General features: G+C 44.0%; 2 protein-coding genes across 2 annotated transcripts; one reads left to right on the forward strand and one right to left on the reverse strand.

Moving 5' to 3' along the window:
- Positions 1–464: 464 nt before the first annotated feature.
- On the forward strand, positions 465–16,440 carry LOC132385783 (zinc-binding protein A33-like). The gene is made up of 7 exons (XM_059958007.1): positions 465–1,039; positions 2,716–3,683; positions 4,280–4,375; positions 4,786–5,019; positions 6,823–6,845; positions 6,933–7,051; positions 13,803–16,440. Exons 2-7 carry the CDS (start codon positions 3,273–3,275, stop codon positions 14,351–14,353), a joined length of 1,434 nt encoding a protein of 477 aa, XP_059813990.1. The 5' UTR covers positions 465–1,039; positions 2,716–3,272; the 3' UTR covers positions 14,354–16,440.
- A 6,793-nt stretch (positions 16,441–23,233) lies between these two features.
- LOC132385781 (uncharacterized) lies at positions 23,234–27,061 on the reverse strand. Its single transcript, XM_059958005.1, has 2 exons — positions 26,193–27,061; positions 23,234–26,125 (listed from the first exon to the last, which is right to left on the reverse strand). The coding sequence occupies exons 1-2, from the start codon at positions 26,361–26,363 to the stop codon at positions 25,466–25,468; spliced, it is 831 nt and encodes a 276-aa protein (XP_059813988.1). The 5' UTR covers positions 26,364–27,061; the 3' UTR covers positions 23,234–25,465.
- Positions 27,062–27,611: the final 550 nt, after the last annotated feature.

Consider the following 27,611-nt stretch of genomic DNA (forward strand, 5'->3'; position numbering starts at 1 on the left):
TTCACTGGGTGTTGAATAAGGTCACAGACTCAGAATCCGATGACATCTGACAGGACTCAGATGAGGAGTGCGGCAAATCTTTGATTTTTTCCCCACAAGGTTTCTACATTCACAAGAAATATTGAAGGACTAAGCGATAATGGGAACGTTGCAAGATATTTTCGCTGACGTCAAAGATCAGCCATGTTCGGAGTGGAAGGCAGAACATGGGCAAGGGGTCGAATGGACACGCCTGCTGCAGTTTATTATTTTCTAAAGCATGTATTTATCTTTGCGCCTTGTTTTCCCTTGGGTTTCAGCCCGTCCGCTTGAGAGCACCGGAGATCCATCGGCTGCCGTAGCGCGTAAGATCCGGGCTCCCAGCAGCCGGAGACGGGTCTGGGAGGAAACTCCCGACGAAAGGCCCCTGATTCTTGGCAGGAAAAGACCGGCCACCCTCCGTTCAGCTGAAACATCTCACGGAATCTCTGCCATGGGAAGGATTCACCTGGCCGGTGTTGCAGCCTTTACCCGAAATTTGGCTCCCAATCTCCGGCCACATCCCGGATCCACTCGCTCTCACTTTCAAACCTCGGACCGCTCCGAACATTCAGCATCCCGCCCACTGGCACTCCTCAACCAATAGGAGCAAGACTCTCCCAGCAGTGCCGCTGATTGGCTGTAAGTGTGACTGACGGGCAGCTACCGGGAGCTGGAGATGTCAGTCACAGTTTGTTCTCGCAATCGAAGGAATTTCCCCGAAACTTAAACTTCAGAGTAAATTTTATTATCAGAGTACGGATAACTCACCACATACAAACTCGAGAAGCATTTTGCTGCGGACACAGAGAAGATCGACAGAATAGTAACTATAACTGGATCAGTGAATGATCAGCCAGAGTGCGGAAGACAATAAACTGTGCAAATACAAATATAAATAATTAGCAATAAGTAACAGGAACATGAAATAACCGCAGCGGCTGCTGATGGATCTCCGGAGCTCTCACCGCTCCCCTGTGCAATCCGACAGGCGGAAGGCCAAGGGAGAACAGGCGCAAAGGTAAATTCGTGATTTAGAAAATAAGAAACAGGAGCAGGCGTGGCCATTCGGCCCGTTGCACTGTTCTGCCCCTCAATCAGAACATGTTGAACTTTGACCTCAGCGCCACTTTCCTGAAACGTTCCCAACACCGCCAAGCTCCTAAATATGTCCGTTTAATTTAGGAAACTTGTGGAAAAAAATTCCAAATATTCACCGCACTGTGTTGGGGAAAGTTCTCCTCATCTCAGTCCTGCTGAGGTGACCTCGGATTTTGAGTCTGTGATCCCTGGTTCTACTGCCCTGTATTGTATTTCATTTGCCACTTCTTTGACCATTCTCCTAATCTATCCAAGTCTCTCTGCAGACTCTCTGTTTCCTCAGCGCTACCGTCCCCTCCACTTATATTTGTATCATCAGCAAACTTAGCCACAAAGCCATCTATTCCATAATCCAAATCGTTGATATATAACGCAAAAAGAAGCGGCCCCAACACGGACCCCTGTGGAACACCACTAGTAACTGGCAGTCAACCAGAATGCAATCCTTTATTCCCACTCTCTGTTTCCTGACAATCAGCCAACGCTTTATCCACGTATGTAACTTTCCCGTAATTCCATGGGCTCTTGTCTTATTTCGCAGCCTCCTGTGCGGCACCTTCTCAAAGTCCTTCTGAAAATCCAAATACACAACATCCACTGCATCTCCCTTGTCTAGCCTACTTGTAATTTCCTCAAAAAATTGCACTAGGTTTGTCAGGCAGGATTTTCCTTCAAGGAAACCATGCTGAGTTCTGCCTATCTTGTCATATGCCTCCAGATACTCGGTAACCTCATCCTTGACAATCGACTCCAAAAACTTCCCAACCACCGATGTCAAGCTAACAGGTCTATGATTTTCTTTTTGCTTCCTTGCCCCCTTCTTAAATAGCGGAGTCCTCCGGAAATAGGCCAGAATCTATTGACTTTTGAAAGACCATTGCTAATGCCTCCGCGATCTCCACAGATACTTCCTTCAAAACACAAGGGTGCATACCATCTGGTCCTGGAGATTGATCTACCCTTAGACTATTCAGCTTCCTGAGTACTTTCTCTGTCGTAATTGTGACTGCACACACTTCTCTTCCCTGACACCTTTGAGTGTCCGGGAATACTCACCCTTGAGTATACTGCTGATATCTTCCTCAGTGAGGACTGATGCAAATACTCGTTCAGTTCCTCAGCCATCTCCTTATCTCCCATTACAATTTCTCCAGCATCATTTTCTATCTGTCCTGTATCTGCTCTCACCTGTATTTTTATATACTTGAACAAGTCCTGCTGTTCCTGCCCCGATCCTGTCACTATCCTGTGAGATTGAGCCTGTCCCTTTTACTTCTGTAATTCTGAGACAGGCCCAATGCGATCAGTCTCAGTCAAACCACCTCCGATTTCACTCATTTTGTTCCGATGATTGGTTGTGGGAGCATCTCAATGGACGGTAAGTGAGTGTAGTCATCCTGTGTTGTTCCCGAGTCGATTTTACATTTCTCTCCACAGATGCTGCCTGACCTGCTCAGTCCCTCGAATTTGTTACTCGAGATTCCAGCATCTGCAGTCTCTTGTGCCTCTCGTTTCAGAACTTGTCCCTTTCAGTCCTGCCTCAGACTGAACCAGGCTCTTCTCTCCGGCTTTATTTCTGTTCTGCTTCTTCTTCAGCCCATCACGCCTACCGGGACAGAGGCCGTCAACAGCAGCTCGTCAGAGTCCCCTGTCCAGGGCGAAGGTTAGCGGCCCTGTGGCTTCTCCTTTCTCCGCTGGACTTCAATCGTCTTCCAGGGGAAGGTCCTTCCGATCCCGGGGATGAGGTCTTTGGAGGTTCATTTGACATTTCTGTGCACTGCCACTTTTCGGGACGAGGTTGCAAACCCCAGGCCCAACGCCGCTCCTTTCGGAGCCGGGCTCAGACAGTCTACGGCCGAATTTTCATTTATGTTCTGATCTGTTTAATGTGTTGCTGATCTCACCCTGCGATTACCACCATTACTTCCCATTGAACACATCCAGCAGCAGAATGTTCATCCCTGAGACTGTTCCGACATGCTTAATCTGTTTCTAATCCCTCCTTGAAATAGATAGAATTTCTCCCTCAGACAGCAACATAATGTTCACTCCCTGAGACTGCAGCGCGCGTAGTGGACAATCGCGGTACTGCAGCTGAACAGCAGCTCCCCGAAAGTGAAAGCATTCTGAATCAGGAAGTGCTGGGAGTTAACATGGCTTCGAAAGGAGAGACCGAGAGTTTGAGCGAGGAGATAATTTGTCCCGTCTGCCTGGATTTCTTCATCGATCCGGTTATACTGGAGTGCGGACACAACTTCTGTCGCTCTTGTATCACACGGTGTTGGGAAAGGGAGGAGAGAAACTCCTGCCCGGAATGCAGAGAGCTGTTTGCTGACCGCACCCTCAGGGTGAATCGGGCCTTAGCAAATCTGACACAAAAAGTTCGGAATCTAAGCCTGAACCCGAAAGGGAAGGAAAGTAAACGTCACTGCGAGGAACATGAGGAAGAACTGAAGCTGTTTTGTGAAACGGACAAGTCACTGATCTGTCTGGTCTGTAGAGACGCGCAGGAACACAGAAAGCACCGCTTCATGCCGATTAAAGAAGCTGTTAAAATCTACAAGGTAAAACTAACGTTAGTTTAATACTTAACATATTAACATATTACATTACACTTAACAGCCCAGACCCACCCCTCCCCACAACTGTCCACGTAAGCTCTGTAACTCCCTGATCCACTCGCTCCTCCCCACTGATCTCCCTCCTGGCACCGACACCTGCAAGCGGGACAAGTGCTACACCTGACTCCTAACCTCCTCCCTAGTCACCATTCAGGGCCGCAAACAGCCCAGTTCCTCCCGTTTCTTCCATGATCGATTGTCCTCTCGTATTAGATTCCTTCTTCTCCAGCCCTTTACCTCTTCCACCTGTCCCCTCTCAGCTTCTCACTTCATCACCCTCCCCCACGTTCCCCCTCACGTTGTCTCACCCGTCACCTGTCAGCTGGTTCTCATCCCCAACCTTTTTATTCTGGCTCCTGTCCCATTCCTTCCCAGTCCAAATGAAGGGTCTCATCCCGAAACACCGGCTGTTTATTTCCTCTGAATAGATGCTGCCTGACTCACTGAGTTCTTCCGGCATTTTGTGTGATAATCGGGTTTGATCACCTGTTTCTTTTGATGCATCTTTGTTTCTATTTCCTTCACTCTCTGACTTCCAGGATCAGATAAAATCTTCCTTCGACTCTCTCACAAAAAAGAAATCAGACTTCCAGGAAAAGGAGCAGCAACAGAAAGAGAAGATTTCCGGAGTTCTGGTGAGGCTTCCTGAGCGGAATTTCTGATATTACTGTCGAGTTTTGCTCCCTTTAATGCAGAATAGCCGAGTATTGCAGCTCTAGTGACCTGGTTTCGATCCTGACCTCTGCTGCTGTCTGTGTGGAGTTTGCATGCTCTCCCTGTGACCACGAAAGATTCCGACACATCCCAGGGACATGCCGGATGAATGGCTAATTACCGTTAACCCTGTAAAGGTGGGGAGGGTGTGTGTGAATCAGATGGGAGTTTATGGGTCAATAAGTGATAATAGGTTTCAGGAAAACTTGACGGAATGGAGTTGACGGGAATGCACTCAGAAGTAGCATGGACTCCAATAGACCGAACTTAACGACAAAAGGAAACAGAGCACAGCAATGCAGTATATTAATCTTCACCTTTCCTTCGACAGGAACAGTCACACAGCCTTCAGTCCCACATCACATCCCAGTTTGCTGAACTGCGCCAGATTATCACTGAGAAAGAGCAGAGTTTACTCAGGGATCTCAGGGAAGAAGAGAAGAGGATTCTCAAACCAATGGAGAAAAATCTTCTAGCTCTTCAAGAGAATATAAGGATTATTCAGGAGGAAATCACTAAGTTAAAGGAACAGATGGATCAGAAAGACAGCGTGATATTTCTCAAGGTGAGGGATTATATTTCAATTTGTTTCTGTCAAAAGGCACTAAATGAACAGTGGTATATTTGAAATAAACACAGCACCTGAGCCAATTCTGACAAATCAATTGCCGCTGCTGGCGACCTCACACAAGTCGTTATACCTGCATGATGCGCCCTTCCATCATTCCAATAATGACATTTCAAAATGTCCAAGATACGCTTTCAGTCCTTCATTAAAAAAACACAATCTTGAAGCGATGAAACTTCAGGGTAATTCATTGTAAAGTAAGCTGCAACACAGCGGTCAAGAACAGAATGACATCCGCCCGTCCCCAGCTCAAACCTGCCCAGAACAAAGTACAGATACGTAACTTTTTCCCTTCGCTTTTACCACGTCCCCACTCACGTGACGAGTTACCGTAATAAACACGTAACACAGAATACAATGCAGACAGAAAACAGATGTGTTGCTCCTACACACAGCATTTACAAATGGCAGCAAACTGTTTCTCACCAGACAATTGTTGCATCTATTCAGGGTTGTTGTTGTCCCATAATAATAAGATTATTAAGGGATTGGACACGCTGGAGGCAGGAAGCATGTTCCCGCTGATGGGTGAGTCCAGAACTAGAGGCCACAGTTTAAGAATAAGGGGTAGGCCATTTAGAACAGTGATGCGGAAAAACTTTTTCACCCAGAGAGTGGTGGATATGTGGAATGCTCTACCCCAGAAGGCAGTGGAGGCCAAGTCTCTGGATGCATTCAAGAGAGAGTTAGATAGAGCTCTTATAGCTAGCGGGGTCAAGGGATATGGGGAGAGGGCAGGAATGGGGCACTGATTGTGTATGATCAGCCATGATCACAGTGAATGGCTGTGCTGGACAGAAGGGCCGAATGGCCTACTCCTGCACCTATTGTCTATTGTCCTAAGAGAGGGCTTCCACAACTTCTGTACACCCCAGGACAAAATGCAAATCTCTCTGAAATTATTTACTCCGATCATAACACAGAGCTGCTGACTGTTTCCTTAATTACTGCACTAAATATCCTTTGAAATTTCCATTAACACCCAGTTCCAGTCACAGGCTGTGAGTGTGTCTGTTGCTGTTGGTGTGAGGGTCTCTGTCAATCAGTGAGAACAAAGAATGTGACTCACACATTAGACTTATCCTCCATATCCGGTTTCCATCAGATTATGGAAACTTTCACTGTCTCTTTATTTTTTGGATATATTTCACATGGGATTATATCCCATTCTCTATCATAAACAGGCCATTAGGTCCATCTTCTATCAGTTTCCCTGCATCACAATCCTCCTGCCACCTACTCACCACAACCAGCAACAGTGCCCCGAACTCCCTGGTCCCTCACGTGTTTATCCAGCCTCCCCATTACAGTCACTCTGCTGTTCCATTTCATCCACTCCTGTGGCAGCGAGTTTCACATCCTCCTCACTTAATTTCTTGTGGAATTTGTTAAAATCCATCTGGAATTATATATCCCCACGAGTCTTCCCATACATTGAGGTACTTCCTTCACCCGCACAAAATCAGAGACATCACTGATCTTAAATTCCTCCATCCTATCACACTGACGTCATATCCAGATGATAATGCACAGCCTGTCCTGTCTTCCCTGTAAGATTCATCCACTCAGTAATGGTCTGATATTCAGAAACTTTCCCTGTAAATTCATGGTTCTGTATTGTCCGTGTGTCTGAGTGATTGTGGGAGTGCGAATTTTCAACACCTTGTAATGATTTGGATGAAATTCAGGATGTGGACAGTAAGTCCAAGTCTAATCAGATTTGTGTTTTATTTATTTCAGGAGGAAGCTCGTCGGAACAGGAGGTAGGACAGGCTCTTTACTGAAACACTGAATGGATTTGTAAGATAGTTCAGAATAGCAATTTATAACCAGTAGTTTAATATTTACAGGATTAATGACGATGTCCAGGAATTAGCAGTGACAGATGAGACCCTACCGGTTGAAAACTTCGATCACCCCTATTTGTTGAACACAGTGCTGAGAGAAACGCTTGATGCTATTAATCGAGGTAAAACGTACAACGATTCATTTCCCCTTGTTTATGAAGCTCAATTTAGTTCCAATGTGAGGCAAAGATTGTCTGTAATACTGGGCTGAAGGGGAACTGAAGTTTATTCCACATCAACCCCACCGACTGGGAGGCATCACTGTCACATGGTCAGCTGGAGATGTCAGACCCCTGAACATACCAGCACAGGGTCACAACACAATCAATATACGGGACTGTCAGATGAACCACTGTGTTCCAATCCCAGGCAAATGCATTAACACACCAGGACATAAGTCTGGATCTACCAGAGGAGCTGAGAATTTAATACTGACAATAATATTGTCAGGAATAAAAATGAGTATCAGTGTGGTGACAGGGATTGTCAGGAAAATACACAAGTCGTTCATGTGCCCTGTGAGTGCAGACTCTGACTGACACAGGTCTTCCCCCTTCCGGATCAGCATCTCTCATTGTTGTTAGAGGCAGAAGAGGGGAGTGGTCGTGATCGGGGACTGAATCGCCAGGGGAACAGACAGGAGATTCTATTGATGTGAACGGGACACCTGAATGGTATGTTGCCTCCTGGGTGCCAGGGTCAGGGATGGGTATCAGTGCATTAGGGAATCGTCAGGGGAACAGACAGGAAAATCTATTGATGTGAACGGGACACCCGAATGGTATGTTGCCTCCTGGGTGCCAGGGTCAGGGATGGGTATCAGTGCATTAGGGAATCGTCAGGGGAACAGACAGGAGAATCTATTGATGTGAACGGGACACTCGAATGGTATGTTGCCTCCTGGGTGCCAGGGTCAGGGATGCCTCGAATCGTGTCCGCAGCATTTTAGAGAGGGAGGGAAAAGAGCCAGATATCTTTGTAAATTTGTGACAATGACATTGGAAGTAAAAACAAAGAGGTCCTGAAAATAGAATTTGGAGAGCTTGGTAGAAAGCACTGAAGCAGCACCCCCAGGGTTGTAATTTCCAGATTATTGCATGTGATACGTGCTGGTGAGGGTAGAAACAGGATAATTTGACAGATAAACATGGCTGAGAAGATGGTGCTGGGGACAGGGATTCACGTTCTTGGATCATTGGGATCTCTTCTGGTGGAGGAATGACCTACTCAAAAGGGATGGGTCGCACCTCGACCCGAGGGAGAACTATATTCTCACAGAGTGGTTTGATAGAGCTGTTGGGGAGGATTTAAACTAATTTGGTGGGGGGAGGGGGTGTTGGAACTGGAGTGAAGGGATAAGACTGATGGTAAAAATGCAAAGATAGCGTCCAGTCAGACTGTCAGATAGGGCGGACAGATGAGAGGAGAAAATTGCAGCCAGTAGGGTGAGTATCAGTGCATTAGGGATGCAGAATTAAAAAGGGTAGCAGATACAGTACACCAAGTGTTATATTCCAATATATGGAGTATGAGAAATAAGGTGGATGATCTTGTTGCACTATTACCGATTGTTAGGTATGATGTTCTGGCCATCACTGAATTTTGACTGAAGGATGGTTGTAGATGGGATCTGAATGTTCAAGGTTACACAACGTATCGGAGGAAGGAAGGAAGGCCGATGGGGTGGTGTGGCTCTGCTGGTAAATCAGTAGCAAGATGTGACATAGGATTGGAAGATGTTGAATCTTGTGGGTTGAGGTAAGGAACTGCAAAAGTAAAAATGACACAGACACCAGTCATATACAGGCCTCCCAACAGTCAGTGGGTTGAGGCCCACAGATTACAACTGGAAATAGAAAAGGCTGATGAAAAGGACAATGTTATGATAATCACGGGAGATTTCAACATGCAGGTCAATTGGGAAAATCAGGTTGGTAAAGGATCTCAAGAGAGTGAGTTTGTTGAATGCAATGTGATGGCTTTCTAGAGCAGTTTGTCGTTGAGCCTACTCGGGGAACAGCTCTACTGGATTGGGTGTTATGTATTGAACCAGAGGTGAGTAGTTAAAAGAAACCTTAGGAGGCAGAGCTCACAACATGACCGAGTTCAACTTGAAATCTGATAAGGAGAAAGTAAAGTCTGATGTTGTAGTATTTCAGAGGAGTGAAAGAAATTACAGCGGTCTGAGTGAGGAGTTGGCCAAAGCAAATTGGAAGGAGATGCTGGCAGGGATGAGAGCAGAGCAGAAATGGTGTCAGTTTCTGGGAAAATGAGGATAGATATACTCCAAAAATAAATAAATACTCAAATGGCGAAATAGTACAACCATGGCTGACAAGGGAAGACAAGTTAATGTAAAGGCAAAGGAGAGGGCATACAACTAAACAAAAATTATTCGGAAGGGAGAGGATTGGGAAGCGTTTAAATATCTACAGAGAGGAACTAAAAGGATGATTGGGTGGGAAAAAATAAACAAGAAATTGATTTGAATTGAACTGGCCTGGTTGAAGAAGCTGTCCCGGAGCCTGTTGCTCCCGGCTTTTATGCTGCGGTACCGTATCCCGGATGGTAGCAACTGGTACAGTTTGTGGTTGGGGTGACTCTGGTATCCAATGATCCTTCAGGCCCTTTTTACACACCTATCTTTGGAAAACAAGATAGCAAACAATATCAAATTGTTTTTCAAGTATTGTAAAAAAATAAAACAGAGATGAGAGTGGATATAGGACAGCTAGAAAATAAGGCTGGATACAGAATAACAGAGGATAAAGAGATGGCAGATAAGCCAAATATTTTGCACCAGTCTTCACCGTGGAAGACACCAGCACTGTGCCCGGTGTTGAAGAGTGCGAGGGAAGAGAAGTGAGTGCAGTTACTGTTACAAGGGAGAAGCTGCTCAAAAAGCTGAAAGCCCTAAAGATGCATAAGTCACCCAGACCAGATGAACTGCACCCTAGTGTTCTGAAAGAGGTCGCAGTAGAAATTATGGAGGCATTCCAAATGATCTTTCAAAATCATTGGACCCTGGCATGGTGCCAGAGGACTGGAAAATGGCAAATGTCACTTGACTCTTTAAGTAAGGAGGAAGGCAGCAGAAAGGAAATTATTGACCAGTTTGCCTCACCTCTGTGGTTGGGAAGAAATTGGAGTCAGTTGTTAAGTATGAGGTTATGGAATACTTGGTGACACTGGACAAGATAGGACAAGTCAGCATGGCTTCGTTAGGGAATATCCTGCCTGACAAACCTGTTGGGATTCTTTGAGGAGATTACAAGCAGGATCGATAAAGGGGATGCAGTGGATGTTGTATATTTGGAATCTCGGAAGGCCTTTGACAAAGTGCCAAACATGAAGGTGGTAACCAGGTTAAGAGGCCATGGCATGGTTAGAACATTGGCTGATTGGTAGGAAACAGCGAATGGGAGTAAACGGAACCTTTCCTGGTTGGCTGCCAGTGAGTCGTGTTCCACAGGGACACAGGTGTTAGGACACCTTCATTGTATGCTGTATATCAAGATTTAGCTAATGGAATAGAAAATAAGATATAGGAAAAGAAATAGGCCATTCGGCCCATTGAGTTTACTCCAATATTCAGTCATGGGAAGACCCAATTCTTCCGGACATCCCCACTCCCCTGCTTTCACCCCATACCATTTGATGCCCTGGCTAAATGAGAACCGGTACATCTCTGCCTTAAATATGCCTTGGCCTCCACAGCCACATGTCGCAACAAATTCCACAGATTCTCCACAGACACTGACTAAAGTAATTTCTCCACATCTCAGTTCTAAAAGGACGTCCTTCAATCATGAAGTCACACCCTCTTGTCCTAGAGTAGATGGCTTTGTTTCCAGGTTTTGCAGATGATACGAAGATTGGCGGAGGGGCCGACAGTGTTGAGGAAACAGTTAGGCTGGACAAGGACATGGATGAGGAGGATGGGAAAGAAATTGGCAAATTATATACAATGTTGGAAAATACATGGTCCTGCACTTTGGTCGTAGAAATAATGTGCACATTTTTTTTTTTCAAATGGGGAGAAAATCAAAAAATCTGAGACGAAATTGGATTTAGCAGTCATTCTGCAGAACTTGAAGGTAGAGTCACTGGTGAGGAAGGCAAATCCAATGTTAGCATTGAATTCAATCGGTTTAAATAGCATTCATTTCAAGAGCAGGGATGTGATGCTGAGGATTTATAAGGAACTGGTGAAGACTCACCTTCAGTATTGTGAACAATTTTGGGCTTCTCGTCTAAGAAACGATGTGCTGGCATTGCAGAAGGTTCATTTCATAAGGATGATTCCAGGAATGAAAGGGTTATCATACGAGGAACGTTTGATAGCTCTGTGTCTGTACTCGCTGGAATTTAGAAAGATGAGGGGGAATCTCATTGAAACCTTTCAAATGTTGAAAGTCCTAGAAACCTTTCGAATGTTGAAAGTCCTAGACAGAGTAGATGTGGAAAGGATGTTTCCCATGGTGGTGGAGTTTAGGACAAGAGGGCACAGCCTCAAGACAGAGGGGGAATCTATATAAAACATGCGGAGAAATTTGTGCCAGCAGCTAGTGAATTTGTGGAACCTGTTGGGTGTATTTAAGGCAGAGCTTGATAGGTTCTAGATTGGACACAGCATCAAAGGTTACGGGGAGAAGGTCAGGTAGTGGGGCTGAGGAGGGAAAAAAGGGATCAGCCATGATTGAATGGCGGAGCAGACTCGATGGGCAAATGGCCTAATTCTGCTCCTATGTCTTATGGTGATCAGACCACTACATTGAAGCGTTGTGAGAATGAGCTCGGACACACCAACAAGCATTGACATGGGTCAAGATTTCATCTCGGGAGAAGCACACACAGCATAACCGGCCTGGCAAAGCTCCCTCACACACATACACAGGACGGATTGGCAGATTGTAGTCAGAGCCTCAGCAATGTACGTTGTTACTTCCCTCAGTAACCTGGAAACCAGTCTCTTCAGAGACAGTCATTTGTTCATTAAGCAACTCAATCACGTGTGACACATTGTCAACACACACCAGACATGTGATGACACACTGTAACATACAAATTCTTCAATGTGCACACTATCCTTCAATGTGTATACACAACACACACACACACACACACACACAGATATACTATCAGAGTGTGACACACAGCCACAGAAAATGGCACAAATTCCCATTTAGGATTGAAATCTGCCGTCCTTACCCAGCCTGTCTGTTCTGTGGCACTGAGCTGCCCTCTGACGTGACGTCACATCAACACTTCACACACAGACTCCGGGGTGAGATTCCTCAGGAGGATGATCTGGGAGGGTTTGATGGATGTTGAACTCACAGCCCACTTCATCAATCTGCAAGACTAAGATGTCTTCTTGAGCATGGCCCATTTGTGTGTATTTGAACCCCCCCCCCATCCCTCTAACCATTTCCCATCTGTGTATTTATTTTAAAATATGTTATTTTTACCTGTTTCTACAGCGTCTGAGGGCAAATTCCGTTCACCAACCTCCCTCTCTCTGAGAATGTTACCCGATTTCCCATCTCACTTTCAATCGGAGGCCTCTGGTTCTGTACTCCCATTTCTTGGAAAAAAGAACGTTATTTAAGCTCCTTAGAATTATTTACCTTGATAAGGGGTCATACCTGAACATCCTACACTACAGCTGAATAGCCCAAGCTTATCCACTCTCTGCTTTTAACTCAAGCCCCCAGTCCTGGTAACATCCTCCTGAAGCCTCCTGTCCAGTGTAATGACATCCTCCCCATATTCGGGAACCGGAAATGCAGACAATGCTCCAAGTGTGGTCTATCAACAACATCAAAGGCCTTGCTGAATTTCATGTGGACAGTGTGGAATAGGGTGATCAATACAGGACTGAAGGTGGTTTTTTAGATTGGGACAAGAAGGGCGGCGTGGGAGCAAAATTCTGAAGGAAGACAATGTAAAAAAAAATCTTTGCGTACAAGAACAGCGAGACTGCACAGGACAGCGCGGAGAGTTTAAAAAGATGACCACCCTATACAGCGGGCAGCGGAGTGGGTGGCAGCAGAGTGTAGGGCTTTGGCTCAACGGGCTTAGGTGGTAACGGGAAGAGGCGAGAGCGAAGCACCGACTCTTTTTCTCCCCTTGGCAAATCGGCCCGGACGAACAGGGGAACAGCAGGGCAAATTACCTAACGGATTAAAAAGTTCATCAGCCTCCTTGTCCGAGTCTTCCCCCGATTCCCGGGGCCGCGCTGCCCGAGTCTCCCCCCGATCCCCGGGGCCGCGCTGTCCGAGTCTCCCCCCGATCCCCGGAGCCGCGCTGTCCGAGTCTCCCCCCGATCCCCGGGTTCGCGCTGTCCGAGTCTCCCCCGATCCCCGGGTCCCCGCTGTCCGAGTCTCCCCCCGATCCCCGGGGTCGCGCTGTCCGAGTCTCCCCCGATCCCCGGGTCCCCGCTGTCCGAGTCTCCCCCCGATCCCCGGGCCGCGCTGTCCGAGTCTCCCCCCGATCCCCGGGGCCGCGCTGTCCGAGTCTCCCCCCGATCCCCGGGCCGCGCTGCCCGAGTCTCCCCCCGATTCCCGGGGCCGCGCTGCCCGAGTCTGCCCCCGATCCCCGGGGACGCGCTGCCCGTGTCTCCCCCCGATCCCCGGGGCCGCGCTGTCCGAGTCACCCCCCGATCCCCGGGGCCGCGCTGTCCGAGTCTCCCCCCGATCCTCGGGGCCGCGCTGTCCGAGTCTCCCCACGATCCCCGGGGCCGCGCTGTCCGAGTCTCCCCCCGATCCCCGGGGCCGCGCTGTCCGAGTCTCCCCCAGATCCCCGGGGCCGCGCTGTCCGAGTCTCCCCCCGATCCCCGGGGACTCTCTAATTCTCTGCTTCTCCCCCCAGTCTCTGTCACCCTGGATGTGGAAACGGCGCATCCGCGGCTCGAGGTGTCTGAGGATCGGAAGAGTGTGAGACGGACCGAGACCCGGAGGGATCTCCCTGACACCGGGAAGAGATTCACAAATCGAGCTTGTGTGCTGGGATCGGAGGGATTCACATCGGGGAGACATTACTGGGAGGTGGAGGTGACGGAGATTGGGGGCTGGGGTCTGGGAGTCGCCGCAGAGTCTGTGGAGATGAAGGGACGGTTCAGTCTGATTCCGGAGACCGGATTCTGGGTCATCGGGCGGGATGGTGATGTGTTACATCGGGATTATGACGTGTCCGGTCGCCCTTCCCCCGAGTCCCGTCTCGCTGCCGGTCCCATCCCCGGGAGGGTGGGAGTTTATCTCAGTTACGAGTCCGGGACAGTTTCATTTTACAACGCGGAGACCAAGTCCCATCTCCACACCTTCACTGGGAATAAATTCACGGAGAAACTTTATCCTTTCTTCCGGACTCGGAATGTAAACCAGTGGCTGAGAATCTGCTCCGGTTCCGCTCCGGGTCTGTAAACGGGTCGGGTCCCGGGACCGGCTTCAGGGGTAAAGTCCCTGTAAATATAAATGTGCGGAGAGTGCAGCTAAATACGTGGCTTAGGAGATGGTGTAGGAGGGAGGGCTTCATGTTTCTGGACAATTGGGCTTTGTTCCCGGGAATGTGGGGCCTGTTCCGACAGGACGGTTTGCCCCTAAACTGGGCGGGGTGGGGGGGGGGAATAACATTCTTGCGGGTAGATTTGCCAGTGCTGCTCCGGAGAATTTAATCTAGATTTGCAGAGGGTGGGGAAGCAGAGTGTTAGAGCAGATAGTGAGGTGCAGGAGGATAAGGAAAATGAGAGGACTGCATGTATAAACGGAAATGAAAAAAAAAGCAGATGATATACATATTCTCAGGTACATCTATTTCAATGCACGGAGTATTGTCGGTAAAACAGATGAGTTTAGGGCTTGGGTTGAAACGTGGGATAACGACATTACTGCTATTAGTGAGGCTTAGGGGCAGAACTGGCAGCTTAATGTTCTGGCAAAATAGGAGAAGGGCCAATTTTGTGGAAATGAAAAAGGATCTAGGAAGAGTGGATTGGGATAAGTTTTTTTTTTCTGGCCAGGATGTGTTCAGTAAGTTCACAGGCATAAGAAATTAAATAGAGATTGGGTTGGAAATGTTATAGCAACTTCATTTAATTCAAAATCGAGAGGAGTTGCAATTTCGGTTAATAAATCTTTACTAATTAAAATACAAAATGTAATAATTGATTCTGTGGGGAGATATGTGATTATACATTGTCAATTTTTTTCAGAATTATGGACTTTTATGAACATTTATGCACCAAATGAAAATGATGCAAAATTCATACAAGAAGATTTTTTGAACTTGGCTGACGCAAATGATAAAATATTAATAGGCGGAGATTTTAATTTTTGTTTAGATCCAGTTTTGGAAAGGTCAACTACAGTTGTTACAAAATTAAAACTAATAAAACTAACTTTATCATTAATGAAAGATTTAAACCTGATTGATATATGGAGAAAAATTAATCCAAGAGAAAGAGATTATTCATTTTATTCAAATAGACATAAAACATATAAAACAATAGACATGGAGATTTAATACAATTTTATTAAAACGTCAAGATTTTTGTGATTTTATGAAAAAACAGATTCAATTTTGTTTGGATACAAATTTACATTCAGTTGAGGATAAAATTGCATTATAGGAAGCGATGAAAGCATATTTAAGGGGTCAGATTATAAGTTATACATCTAAAATTAAGAAGGAAAATTGGGAAAAGATATCATAAAGCTAGAAAAAGAATCTCAAAGATATATGACCGAAGAAAAACAAAGACAACTTGTTAATAAAAAACTACAATATAATACACTCCAGACATATCGTACAGAAAAAGTAATTATGAGAACTAAACAGAAATATTACGAATTAGGTGAAAGATCACATAAAATTCTTGCTTGGCAGTTGAAAACAGAACAGGCTTTTAAAACAATAAATGCAATTAGAACAAGTGTAAATAAGGTTGCTGATAAACCTTTAGAAATTAATGAAACTTTAAATTTTTTTAATACTGAACGATATCAATCAGAATCACAAAATAAGATTACTGAGATAGATTAATTTTTATCACAAATAACCCTTCCAAAATTTAATTTGGAAGAACAGAAAGGATTAGATATGCCCTTTACATTAAAAGAGGTTGAAGAAGCTTTAGGATCACTTCAGAGTAACAAATCCCCAGAAGAAGATGGTTTTCCTCCTGAATTTTATAAAAAAATTTAAAGATATATTAATTCCTCCCTTTATGGAATTAATATACCAAGTGGAAAGAATGCATAAACTCCCACAATCTTTTTTAACAGCGATCATAACGGTATTGCCAAAAAAAGAGATCCTCTAAAACCAACATCATATAGGCCTATTTCTTTGTTGAATACAGATTATAAGATAATAGCAAAAATTTTATCTAATAGAATATCTAAATATTTACCAAAATTAATACATATGGATCAAACAGATTTTATTAAAAACAGACAATCAATCTAACCTGGTTACTTAGTATAATTCATCTGGCACAAAAAAGAGAGGAAATGAGTGCAGCATTTGCTTTGGATGCAGAAAAAGCATTTGATAGATTGGAATGGGATTTTTTGTTTAAGGTATTGGAAAAATATGAGCTAGGAAAATCTTTTATACAATGGATTAAAACCTAAAATACTAATCCTCAAGCTAAAGTAGTTACAAATGCTCAGATTTCAACAGCATTTTGCTTAACAAGGTCAACTAGACAAGGCTGCCCGTTATCACCTGCTTTATTTGTATTGGCAAAAGAACCATTAGCTGAATTAATTAGAACAGATTCAGATATTGGCGGTTTTAGAGTTAATCAAGAGGAATATAAGATTAATTTATTTGCTGATGATGTTTTGATTTATTTAACAAACCCATTACAATCTTTGCAAAGATTATCTTTTAAATTGGAGGAATACGGGAAAGTATCAGGGTATAAATTAAGTTGGGATAAAAGTGACATTTTACCCCTTACCAAAGGAAATTATAATCAATGTCGATTAGTAACTCAATTTCGATGGTCAATAAATGGGATAAAATATTTAGGTATCAGAGTTGACAATGATGTAAAAAATTTATATAGACAAAATTATTTGCCATTATTAAAAAAAAAAAATAAAAGAGGATCTTGATAAATGGATGATGTTACCAATAACATTAATAGGTGGAGTTAATGCTGTAAAAATGAATATATTCCATAGATTGCAATATTTATTCCAAACTTTACCAATACAATTACCGCAGAAGTTTTTTCAAGAACTAAATAAATATGTAAGGAAATTTCTTTGGAAACGAAAGATGTCAAGAATATCATTGGAAAAATTGAGATGTAAATTTGATTTAGGTGGGTTACAACTTCCAAATTTTAAGAATTATGATAAAGCAAATCAACTTAGATTTATTGCATCTTTTTTTGATGAAAAAAAAAACCGGCATGGATTAGAATAAAATTAGATAATATAGGAGAAAACATACCAGAAGATTTTACATATAAATGGGAATCCAAATTGATACGGGAAAAAAAAGAATCTCCTAAATTAAGACACTTGATTGATTTATGGAATAAGGTAAATATGGACGATAAGATAAAGAAATCTTTATTAGCAAAAACAAACTTTAATTCAAAATAGGCTTATTGCTTTTACAGTGGATAATAAACTTTTACATAATTGGTTCCAAAAGGGGATTAAATATATACGTAATTGTTCTGAAGGAGGTATATTGATGTCGTTTGATCAATGAAAAAATAAATATAAAATATCAAACAACACTCTTTTCTCTTATTTTCAATTAAAGGACAATTTACGAGAAAAGCTGGGTCAAACAATGTTGATGCCAAAACTTAGTGAAATAGAAATATTAATTCAAAAAGGAAAAAAATTAAAAAATTACATCTTGTATGTACAATTTGATTCAAAAACAGACTGAATCTGGAATTCATAAATCAAGACAAAAATGGGAAACTGATTTGAATGTTAAAATTGTTGGAAAAAGTTGGTCAAGATTATGTTCTGATAGTACGATAAATACAATAAATGTTCAAATTAGATTAATACAATATAATTTTTACATCAATTATATATAACACAGAAAATAAATAGATTAAATTCAAATATGTCTGACCAATGCTTTCGATGTAATCGGTACTTTTTTACATTCTACTTGGTCTTGTTTTAAAGTTCAACCATTTTCGATAAATCTGACTTTTATTGGAACAAAGTACTGGAGTTCAACTCCCAAATAGTCCAATATTATTTTTATTAGGAGATATTGAAGGGACAATACCGAAAATTAAATTGAATAAGTATCAGAAAAAAATTATAAATATTGCATTAGCAGTAGCTAAAAAAGTTATCGCAATTACTTGGAAATCTGAGTTATATTTAACTATGGATCATTGGAATAATGAAATATATAGTTGTATTCCACTTGAAAAAATTACATATAATCTAAGAAATGAATATGATATATTTTTCAAAATTTGGCTCCCATACCTACAAAAGATGGGATTAAATATATAGGTCCTTTGAAGATAAAATTATAATGTAATTGGGGAAAGTAAGAATAAATATTAAAATGATTTTGAAATCCATGGAGCATGTGGGTATCCTCCAATATCGAGGCAATCTTTTTCTTCATTATTTCTTTCTTTAGATAAGGGTTAAGGTGGGGAGGGGAGGATTAATATTATTTTTCTTTTTCTTACTAATTTTTCATTACATTTATTCTTTGTAATTTTCTAAAAAAATAAATAACCCATAAATAATAATAATAATAATAATAATAATAACCCACCAACAGCCCACTCACCTTTGCTACCCTTTATGTTATTTCCTTATGTTTAACACAATTATTACGTGCCTTTTCCAGCTCAAACTGTGAATTGATTTAAAGTCAGTCCCATAATTTAATAGTTTTTATTTGAAAACTATCTACCCTCGCAAAGATTGTACTGAAGACTGCATTTCATTTTTCTTCAGCCTTCTACGCTTCACATTGAAATAGTATGTATTTCGACGGTTTCATAATGACAAAATGTACACGACACAGAATGAAGTGTTCCAATTAGTTACAAGGCATAATTAAGCATAGTGTGGATATTTCTGTCATGTGAATATCATTCCTTCACTTGTTTTAAGCCCTTCTTCTATAAACCCAACATGTTTATGTATTCTGTAAAGGTGTCTGTCTTTACGTCCATTATCCTACGTCTTGCCATAAGCCCCTAATTCTTAACACTACCAACCTTTTAGTTTCTAATTTGCTAAGTGGCAAGTCTATATCCACAGCTTAACATTTAACAGCTTTTGGAGCTAAACAGTCAACATCATCATTTCCCTCAACAGTGTGATGTGCAGGACCCATCATGTGCAGACATATAAATCAAACTTTATATATGAAATAGCGTTTGACAAGTTTCCAACAGTCAATGTGACCTACTGCCAGAATGACCTGTTTAAGACTCATCAAAACCGAAATATATTCTGAGCAAATTATAAGGACCAATTTCTTCCATCCACTGTAAGCCTAAACTATTGGCAAAGAATTCTGCCTTCTATGCTGATAAATGGCTATAAGTCATTTCTTTATCATTACCTGCAATTCAGGCACACAAAAACAGCCACACCAACATCCCCAATTAAATTATCTTTTGATTCATCTGTAAAAATGGTTACTGTATGATAATAACTTTCATTAATATACTGATGACCAACAGACTCTCAGGCAGAACCGAATCCAATCGTGTAAAAACTAAAATCAACTGAAGTCATTGGGAAAAACAATGTGGGGTTACAGAGAACGCTACAGTGGGACATACTGTATCATCAAATACACCCGTATTCCCAGCGTGATAAGAACCCAGCCACCCAAAACAAAAAACACTCTTCTAGTGATGTCCCCAACCGTCCTCCAGCGCACCTTTAACAGGATGATCATTTCCTTGACCCGCAAATTAATCCAGTATGTTGACATCAACTTGAACCTCTGTTACCTTGAGGCCAATTGTCCCATTGCAATCAGTAAAGCCAAAACAGGAGACAACATTACCGCACCAGAACACAATCTAAAAGTCTGTAATTGTATCACATACAAACACTTTTAATTTGAATATGAAGATGATTCACAAGACACACAGATATAATCAAGAACAGATCAAATTAAATAAATATAATTGGCCAACAAAGATTTTCATGTTGCACCCAAGAATACCCACATAGATGTCTGAGGAGATTTAAAGCTCCTTTACATTTATCAATTATTTTACTGATAGGTGCTTCCCCGTCAGCTTATTATCCATCCGCATACTAAGAAATCTTACCACTGACACTTCCTCGAGACATTAATCCTATAAGTTAAAATCAAGTGCAAGTCTAATAATGCTGTTTGTAAACCACGTAATGTGTTTTAACGACTGAAAGCTTACAATCCTCATCAATCTGCCCACTGTTTGATCTACTAATTGTAAATTGCAGTTAATACCTCAAATCCATAAAGCTAAGTCATCTGTATATTGTGATTTACCCAGGGAATCCCATTTTCCCATCTCAGAGAAAATATCATTAATCATAATATTAAATAATGAAGGGCTACAAATACTGCATTGTGGGATTCCATTCTCTGTGTCATAGACACAAACATGCCGACCGTTACTTGGACAGTCCATACAAAAAAAAAACTCAGAAAAATTATACAATGTCCCCCTTACTCCTAATTTAATCAAAAGTCCTTTCTCCCATATCATTTCCCTTTTCAGTCTCAAGAAATACTGCTATTACAACATCGTTATTTAATTGTGCTTTCCGAATATCATCGTCCAAACCTAAAACTGAATCTAATGTCATTTCACACTTCCAAAATTCACTCTAATAAAACACTTTATCACCACTCTTTCCAAAATATAACTCAAGCGCTTGATTACTATATATTCCATAAGTTTACATAAATGAGACTTTCACGATATAGGCCCTTAACTAGAAGGATCAAATGGGGATCTGCCAGGTTTTCAGGCACTACTATTTCCATTTTCCATGAGGAAAGTAGATGCACAATTCAAATATTTAATATTTTACAAATGCGAATTATATACAATTACAATTTCAAATATCACTCTTTCCTGGAGACACCTGACCTGCATTATTAATAGACTTCTTAAATTCATACACAGAAATCTCTCCATCAGTGATACTATCATTGCTGCAGCTGACTTCCATCTCATCAGGGTATTCACTGAAAAATATATCCCTGCATTGTTTAACTTCTTCACTTAAATTATCCTGATTATGAATCTCAGCAAATGACCCAGCCAGTAACACAATTGTTTCTGTAACAATCATTTTGCCCTCATTAATCAGCACTGGAATATTATGATCCCCACAAATCCACCCATTTTCTAAATCATATCCCAAACAATTCCAATTTTGATATCCCTTCCAATATTATCTCCATATAACCTCCAGTAAATCACCTACTTCCTCACCACGGCCTTTGCCCTTTTATTGGTAATAAAGTAGCTCGGAGACCGATGCACCATCACATAAAAACTCACATTTCTCCCAATTTGCTTCCTGTCCCGTTATAAATCCAAATCCAAACTCATAAAGACAGGAAGGCTGTCTGACGTTCACATTAACTAATCACCCTCCGAGTTCCCATTTGAGCGACAGGTACTACAGCCAATGACAGCAGGGTTCAGTGTGAAGTCTGAGCTCCGATAGGCTGGAGGAAATCGGCCCTTGACCAGCCCCTTCTCTTCCGCTCCATCGCCATGGCGGAGATCAGCGAGTCGCTTCTGCCTCCCTAAACTTAAATTCCGACATATACCTGTCTAGTAGACTCTTAAACTTCACTCGTGTCTCTGCCTCCACCACTGACTCGAGCAGTGCATTCCACGCACCAACCACGCTCTGAGTATAAAATCTTCCTCTAATAACCCCCTTGAACTTCCCTCCCCTTACCTTAAAACCATGTCCTCTTGTATTGAGCAGTGGTGCCCTGGGGAAGAGGCGCTGGCTGTCCACTCTATCTATTCCCCTTAATATCAACAATACCTCTATCATTTCTCCTCTCATCCTCCTTCTCTCCAGAGAGTAAAGCCTCAGCTCGCTTAATCTCTGATCCATACTCTCTAAACCAGGCAGCATTCTGGTAAATCTGCTCTGTAACCTTTCCAGTGCTTCCACGTCCTTCTTATTGTGAAGTGACCAGAACTGGACAGAGTACTCCGTGTGGCCCAACCAGAGTTTTATAGAGCTGCATCATTACATCGCGACTCATAAACTCTGTCCCTCGAGTTATGAAAGCTAACACCCCATAAGCTTTCTTAACTACTCTGTCTACCCATGAGGCAACTTTCAGGGATCTGTGGACGTTCAGCCCCAGATCCCTCTGCTCCTCCACACTTCCAAGTATCCTGCCATTTTTTTTTTTTTTTGTACTCTGCCTTGGAGTTTGTCCTTACAAGTGTACCACCTCACACTTCTCCAGTTTGAACTCTATCTGCCACTTCTCAGCCCACTCCTGCATCCTATCAATGTCTCTCTGCAATCTTTGACAATCCTCTGCACTATCCACAACACCACCAACCTTTGTGTCTTCTGCAAAGTTGCCAACCCATCCTTCTACCCCCACATCCAGGTCGTTAATAAAAATCACAAAAATTAGGGATACCAGAACTGATTCTTGTGGGACACCACTAGTCACAACCCTCCAATCCGAATGTACACCCTCCACCACAACTCTCTGCTTTCTGCAGGCAAGCCAATTCTGAATCCACCTGGTCAAACATCCCTTGTTCCCATGCCTTCTGACTTTATGAATAAGCCTACCGTGTGTAACCTTATCAAATGCATTACTAAAATCCATGTAGATCACATCCACTGCACTACTCTCATCTATATGCCTGGTCACCTCCTGAAAGAACTCCATCAGGCTTGTTAGACACGATCTGCCCTTCAGAAAGCCATGCTGACTGTCACTGATCAGACCATGATTCTTTAAATGCCAATAAATCCTATCTTTGTGAATCTTTTCCAACAGCTTTCCCACCACAGATGTAAGGCTCAATGGTCTATAATTATCCAGACTGTCCCTACTACCCTTTTTGAACAAGGGGACAACATTCGCCACCCTCCAATCCTCCGGTACCATTCCCGTGGACAATGAGGACATAATGATCCTAGCCAGAGGCTCAGCAATCTATTTCCTCGCCTCGGATGCAGAATTGGGAAGTGGCAGAGGGAGTTCAACACAGATGAAGAGATTCATTTCTGCAGGTCAAATTTGAACACAGAATATAATATTAATGGTAAGATTCCTGGCAGTGTGGAGGGTCAGAGAGATCTTGGGGTCCATGTCCGTGCAAAGCTGCTGTGGAGGTTGGCAGTGTTGTTAGGAAGGCGTCTGGTGTGATGGCCTTCATCAACGGTGGGATTGAGTTCAACAGCTGTGAGGTGATGTTGAAGCTATATTTCTCCGAACCTGTACATAAGTAATTGTACCCCAACACGGCAGGGCTGTGGACTTAGTTGGACCCCACTTGGGAGTCCTGTGTTCAGTTCTGGTGGCCTCACTACAGGAAGGATGTGGATACTATAGAGAGTGTAGAGTAGATTTACAAGGATGTTGCTCGTGGATTGGAGAGCAGCCTTATGATAATAGATTGAGTGAATTTGGACTTTCCTTCTTGGAGCGACGGAGGATCAGAGGTGACCTGATATAGGTGATGATGAGAGGCTTTGACCATGTGGATAGCCGGAGGCATTTTCCCAGGCTTGAAGTGACTTACACAAGGGGACGTAGTTTTAGGCTGCTTGGAAGTTGGTACCGAGGGAATGTCAGGGGTAAGTTTCTTACAGAGAGATGGTGGGTGCATGGAATGGGCTGCTGGCAGCGATGGTGGAGGTGGATACAATAGGATATTTTAAGAGACTCTTAGATAGGTTCATGGGGCTTAGAAACATAGAGGGATATACGATCAAGAAATGCTAGGCAGTCTCTGGAGTAGGTTACATGGTTGGTTCAACATTGTGGGCTGAAGAGCCTGTAATGTGCTGTAGATTTCTGTGTTCTGTGTCAAAGACAGGCAGAGGGATTAGTTTAAATGAACTGTAGGACGGTATGGAAAGGTTGGGCCGAAGCGCCTGTGTTAGTGCCGTAATTGAGGGTTTCTGTCCCAACCATCAGTTGCTATTCCCCTCAACAGATGCTGCCTGACTTGACAACGTTCTTGAAAAGTTACATTCAGTTCCGCTTAGCATTCTGTACAAAGGATGTTTTGTGCTGGAAGAGTGCAGAGGAGATTCATCATGATTGAGGGGGCTTGTGTTCATAAGGCCATAAGGCATAGGAACAGAATTAGGCCATTCAGCCCATTGAGTCAGCCACCTTTCCATCATGGCAGATCCCAGATCGCACTCAATTCCAGATATCTGACCTCCCGCCATATCCATTGATGCCCTGACCGATCAGGAAACGATCAACTTCCGCCTTGAATATACCCACACACTCGGCCTCCACCGCAGTCTGTCGCAGAGCATTCCACAGATCCAAAACACCTTGGCTAATAAAAAAAAATCCTGCTTACCTCTGTTTGAAAAGGTGGCCCCTCAACTTTGTGGCTGTGCCCCACCATAGGAAATACCTTCTCCACATCCACCTTATCCAGTCCTTTCAACATTCGGTAGGTTTCAATGAGATGCCCCGCATTTTTCTGAGCTCCAGTGAGCACAGGGTCAAAGCTGCCAAGTGCTCCTCATTTTAACCCCTTCATTCCCGAAATAATCCTTCTGAACCTCCTCTGGACTCTCTCCAATGACAACACATCCTGTCTGAGATGTGGGGCCCAACACTGTTGACAGTACTCCAAGTGTGGCCTGACTCGTGTCTTATAAAGCCTCAGCATTATCTCTTTGCTGTTATATTCATGGGGTGAGATTGGACTGTGTTGATCTACAGGGGGATCTTGGAATCCGAGTTCATAACTCCCAGATAGTGGTTCCATTGTCAGGCAGTTATGTTGCAGTTGTATAAATCTCTAGTTTAACCAGATCTGGAGAATTGCATTCGAATGCAGGAATAATGAAGAGGTTTTGGTTGGTGAGTGAAAGACGCTTAACAGGATGCTGCCTGGATAAAGTGAGACCGGACAATCTCGGGGAATTTTCTCCGGAGTGGCAGAGGCTGAGGGAGGTCTGACAGACGTTTACAGGAATGTGAGAGACACAGACAGAGTGGACAGCTGGGATTTTTTCTCTAAGGAGGAAATGTCCATTGCCAGTGGGCATGCACTTCAGGGGAAAGGGGGAACACATCCTCATTGGACCTTTTTGCACTATTGAAGTATTTTGTAATTTTGTGTAATTTTGTATATTTTCTCTGCATAGCTGCTGTCGAAAAAAAAACAATTAGAAAAAACAATGATGTTAAAAACCTGACTCAGAATGGTTAAAGGAGATTTGCGTTTCAAGTTTTGTTTTTCATTCCCATCATGGTGGGAGTCTGGAGTGAATATCGTGTGGTGGTGGAGGCGGATGTGATAGAGGCTATTAGGTACAACGTGAATGTGAGAATTCAATGTTCAGACCAAAGGGCTGGAGACTACCCAGACGGTATATGAGGTGTTGCTCCTCTAACCTGGGTTTAGCCTCATCATGGCAGTAGAGGAGGCCATGTATGGACATATCCGAATGGGAATGGGAAGCAGAGTTGAAGTGGGTGGCAACTGGGAGATCCTGTCTGTTGCGGTGGACGGAGCGGAGGTGAAAGATGTGCTTAGTGATGGGGTCCTGTTGTCGGTGGCGGAGTTTGCGGAGGATAACATGCTGGATCCGGAGGCTGGTGGGGTGGTAGGTGAGGTCGAGGGGAACACGGTCCCTGTTGTGGTGACGGGAAGATGGGGTGAGGGCCGGAATGCATCCGGTGCCCATCCACACCGCAATGCCATTAGCCCAGGAGTCAGTGTAGATGTGGATTGGTCCGGTGGTGTTTTGGAGGGGGAGGGCTACTGCTGCCAGCACGGCAAGTTGACTGGAACCCCCCTCCATCTCTGTGGTAAATTTTGCCCGTGGCAGGATGAAGTGCTGCCGCTGTCCACAATGGTCTCCCCCTTTCCAGCGGCTGGAGCCGTCTGTGAACCAGGCGTGCAGTTTGTCGTCGGGATGGAGGGAATCGAAGGGTTGACCCCAACACGCTGAGGAGGGTTGTACCTTGGGGATGTCCGGGGCAGGGTTCTGGGACTGGGGGAAAGCCCCAACACGCTGAGGAGGGTTGTACCTTGGGGATGTCCGGGGCAGTGTTCTGGGACTGGGGGAAAGCCATGACTTGTTCATGGAGGCGGCTGACCCCTTCAGGACCGGGTTCAGCCCGCTCCGCAATGTAGCTTCCACTTGACAATGGAGAACGGCCCTCTTTGTGGGAGGAATCAGGGGACGTGACCCATCGCATTATGGGGAGGTGGGGGCGGAGGACAACAGGGTCGGTGCCTGTTTGGTGTTCTGTGTCGATGAACGCCAGGTAACGGGCGAGTAGCTGGCGCTCGAAGGGGCTGTAGCGCGCTATGCGGCGGGATTGCCTGGGAGGATGGTGTGCTGGGCACCTGTATCGACAAGAGCCATCCACCTCTGCGTGTTTCCCTTTCCCCAGTGCACTACAACAGGTATATGTGGCCTCAGGTCCCCCGGGCGGGAGGGGGCGAGAGAGCAAAAGCGCCGGGGGCCCTGGCCTTCATCCTATGGGGGATGGAGGGAGAAGGTCTGTCATGAGGCGCCTTGGTGGCTGAGGTGGCATTTCCTGTCTCAGGAAATCTCTGTTCTGTCTTGAGGGCAGGCGAGGCAGTTCCAGGTAAGGGAGGTGCAGAGGGTGTGTTGGAGTGGGCATGGTCTGGCTGGGCGGTTTGGGGGCTGGGGGCACCCCCTGCCTCGGATTTGGTGGCCGTACTGATGGTGGTGTTGTTGTAGCTAGATTTGCCCCTGCAATGCAGAGAACGAAGTGCGATTGGGAGAAAGACGGGGGAGTGGGAAGAGGAAAGAAGGGGGAGTGGGGCCTGGGAGAGAGATTAGCGAGAGAGGGCAGTAGAAGAGAGAAGGGGGTTTGGGGTCCGTGAGAGAGACAGGGAGTGGATATGAAGAGACGGGGCAGTAAAGAGAAAAGGGAATGTAGGGAGGGAGGGAGGGAGGGAGGGAGGGAGAGAGAGAGAGAGAGAGAGAGAGAGAGAGAGAGAGAGAGAGAGAGAGAGAGAGAGAGAGAGAGAGAGAGAGGAATAGGGAAATTGGGAAATGTTGGATTCGATTGTTAAGGATGATGTCTCAATGCTCTTTAGGCAAATGATAAAAAGGGCCGGAGTCAGCATAGTTTCCTGACAAATCTGTTGAAATTCATTGAAGAAATAACAAGCGGGTTAGACAAAAGACAATCGGTTGATGTTGTGTACTTTGAATTTCAGGCCTTTGAAAAGGTGGCAGACATGAGGCTGTTTAACACGCTACGAGCCCATGGTATTACAGAAAGAGTCCAGCACATATAAAGCAGTGGCTGATTGACAGGAGGCAGAACGTGTGAATAAACGGAGCGTTTTCTGTCTGGCTACAGATGTCCAATGGCATTCCACAGGGGTCTGTGATGGGACCGATTATTCTCTGCTATATGACAATGACTTGGATGATATATTTGAATGCTTTGTTACACAGTCAAAGT

This window comes from Hypanus sabinus (assembly GCF_030144855.1).
Source record: "Hypanus sabinus isolate sHypSab1 chromosome X2 unlocalized genomic scaffold, sHypSab1.hap1 SUPER_X2_unloc_21, whole genome shotgun sequence".
NCBI classification, from domain to species: domain Eukaryota; kingdom Metazoa; phylum Chordata; class Chondrichthyes; order Myliobatiformes; family Dasyatidae; genus Hypanus; species Hypanus sabinus.

Bases quoted from the DNA above. Each gene is read 5' to 3' on its own strand.
- LOC132385783 (XM_059958007.1), top strand. From the start codon at position 3,273: ATGGCTTCGAAAGGAGAGACCGAGAGTTTGAGCGAGGAGATAATTTGT. The intron at 3,684-4,279 runs GTAAAACTAACG...TCTGACTTCCAG, and splicing joins AAGCTGTTAAAATCTACAAG to GATCAGATAAAATCTTCCTT. The intron at 4,376-4,785 runs GTGAGGCTTCCT...TTCCTTCGACAG, and splicing joins AGAAGATTTCCGGAGTTCTG to GAACAGTCACACAGCCTTCA.
- LOC132385781 (XM_059958005.1), bottom strand. From the start codon at position 26,363: ATGCGATGGGTCACGTCCCCTGATTCCTCCCACAAAGAGGGCCGTTCT. The intron at 26,126-26,192 runs GTACAACCCTCC...GACATCCCCAAG, and splicing joins CTGCCCCGGACATCCCCAAG to GTACAACCCTCCTCAGCGTG.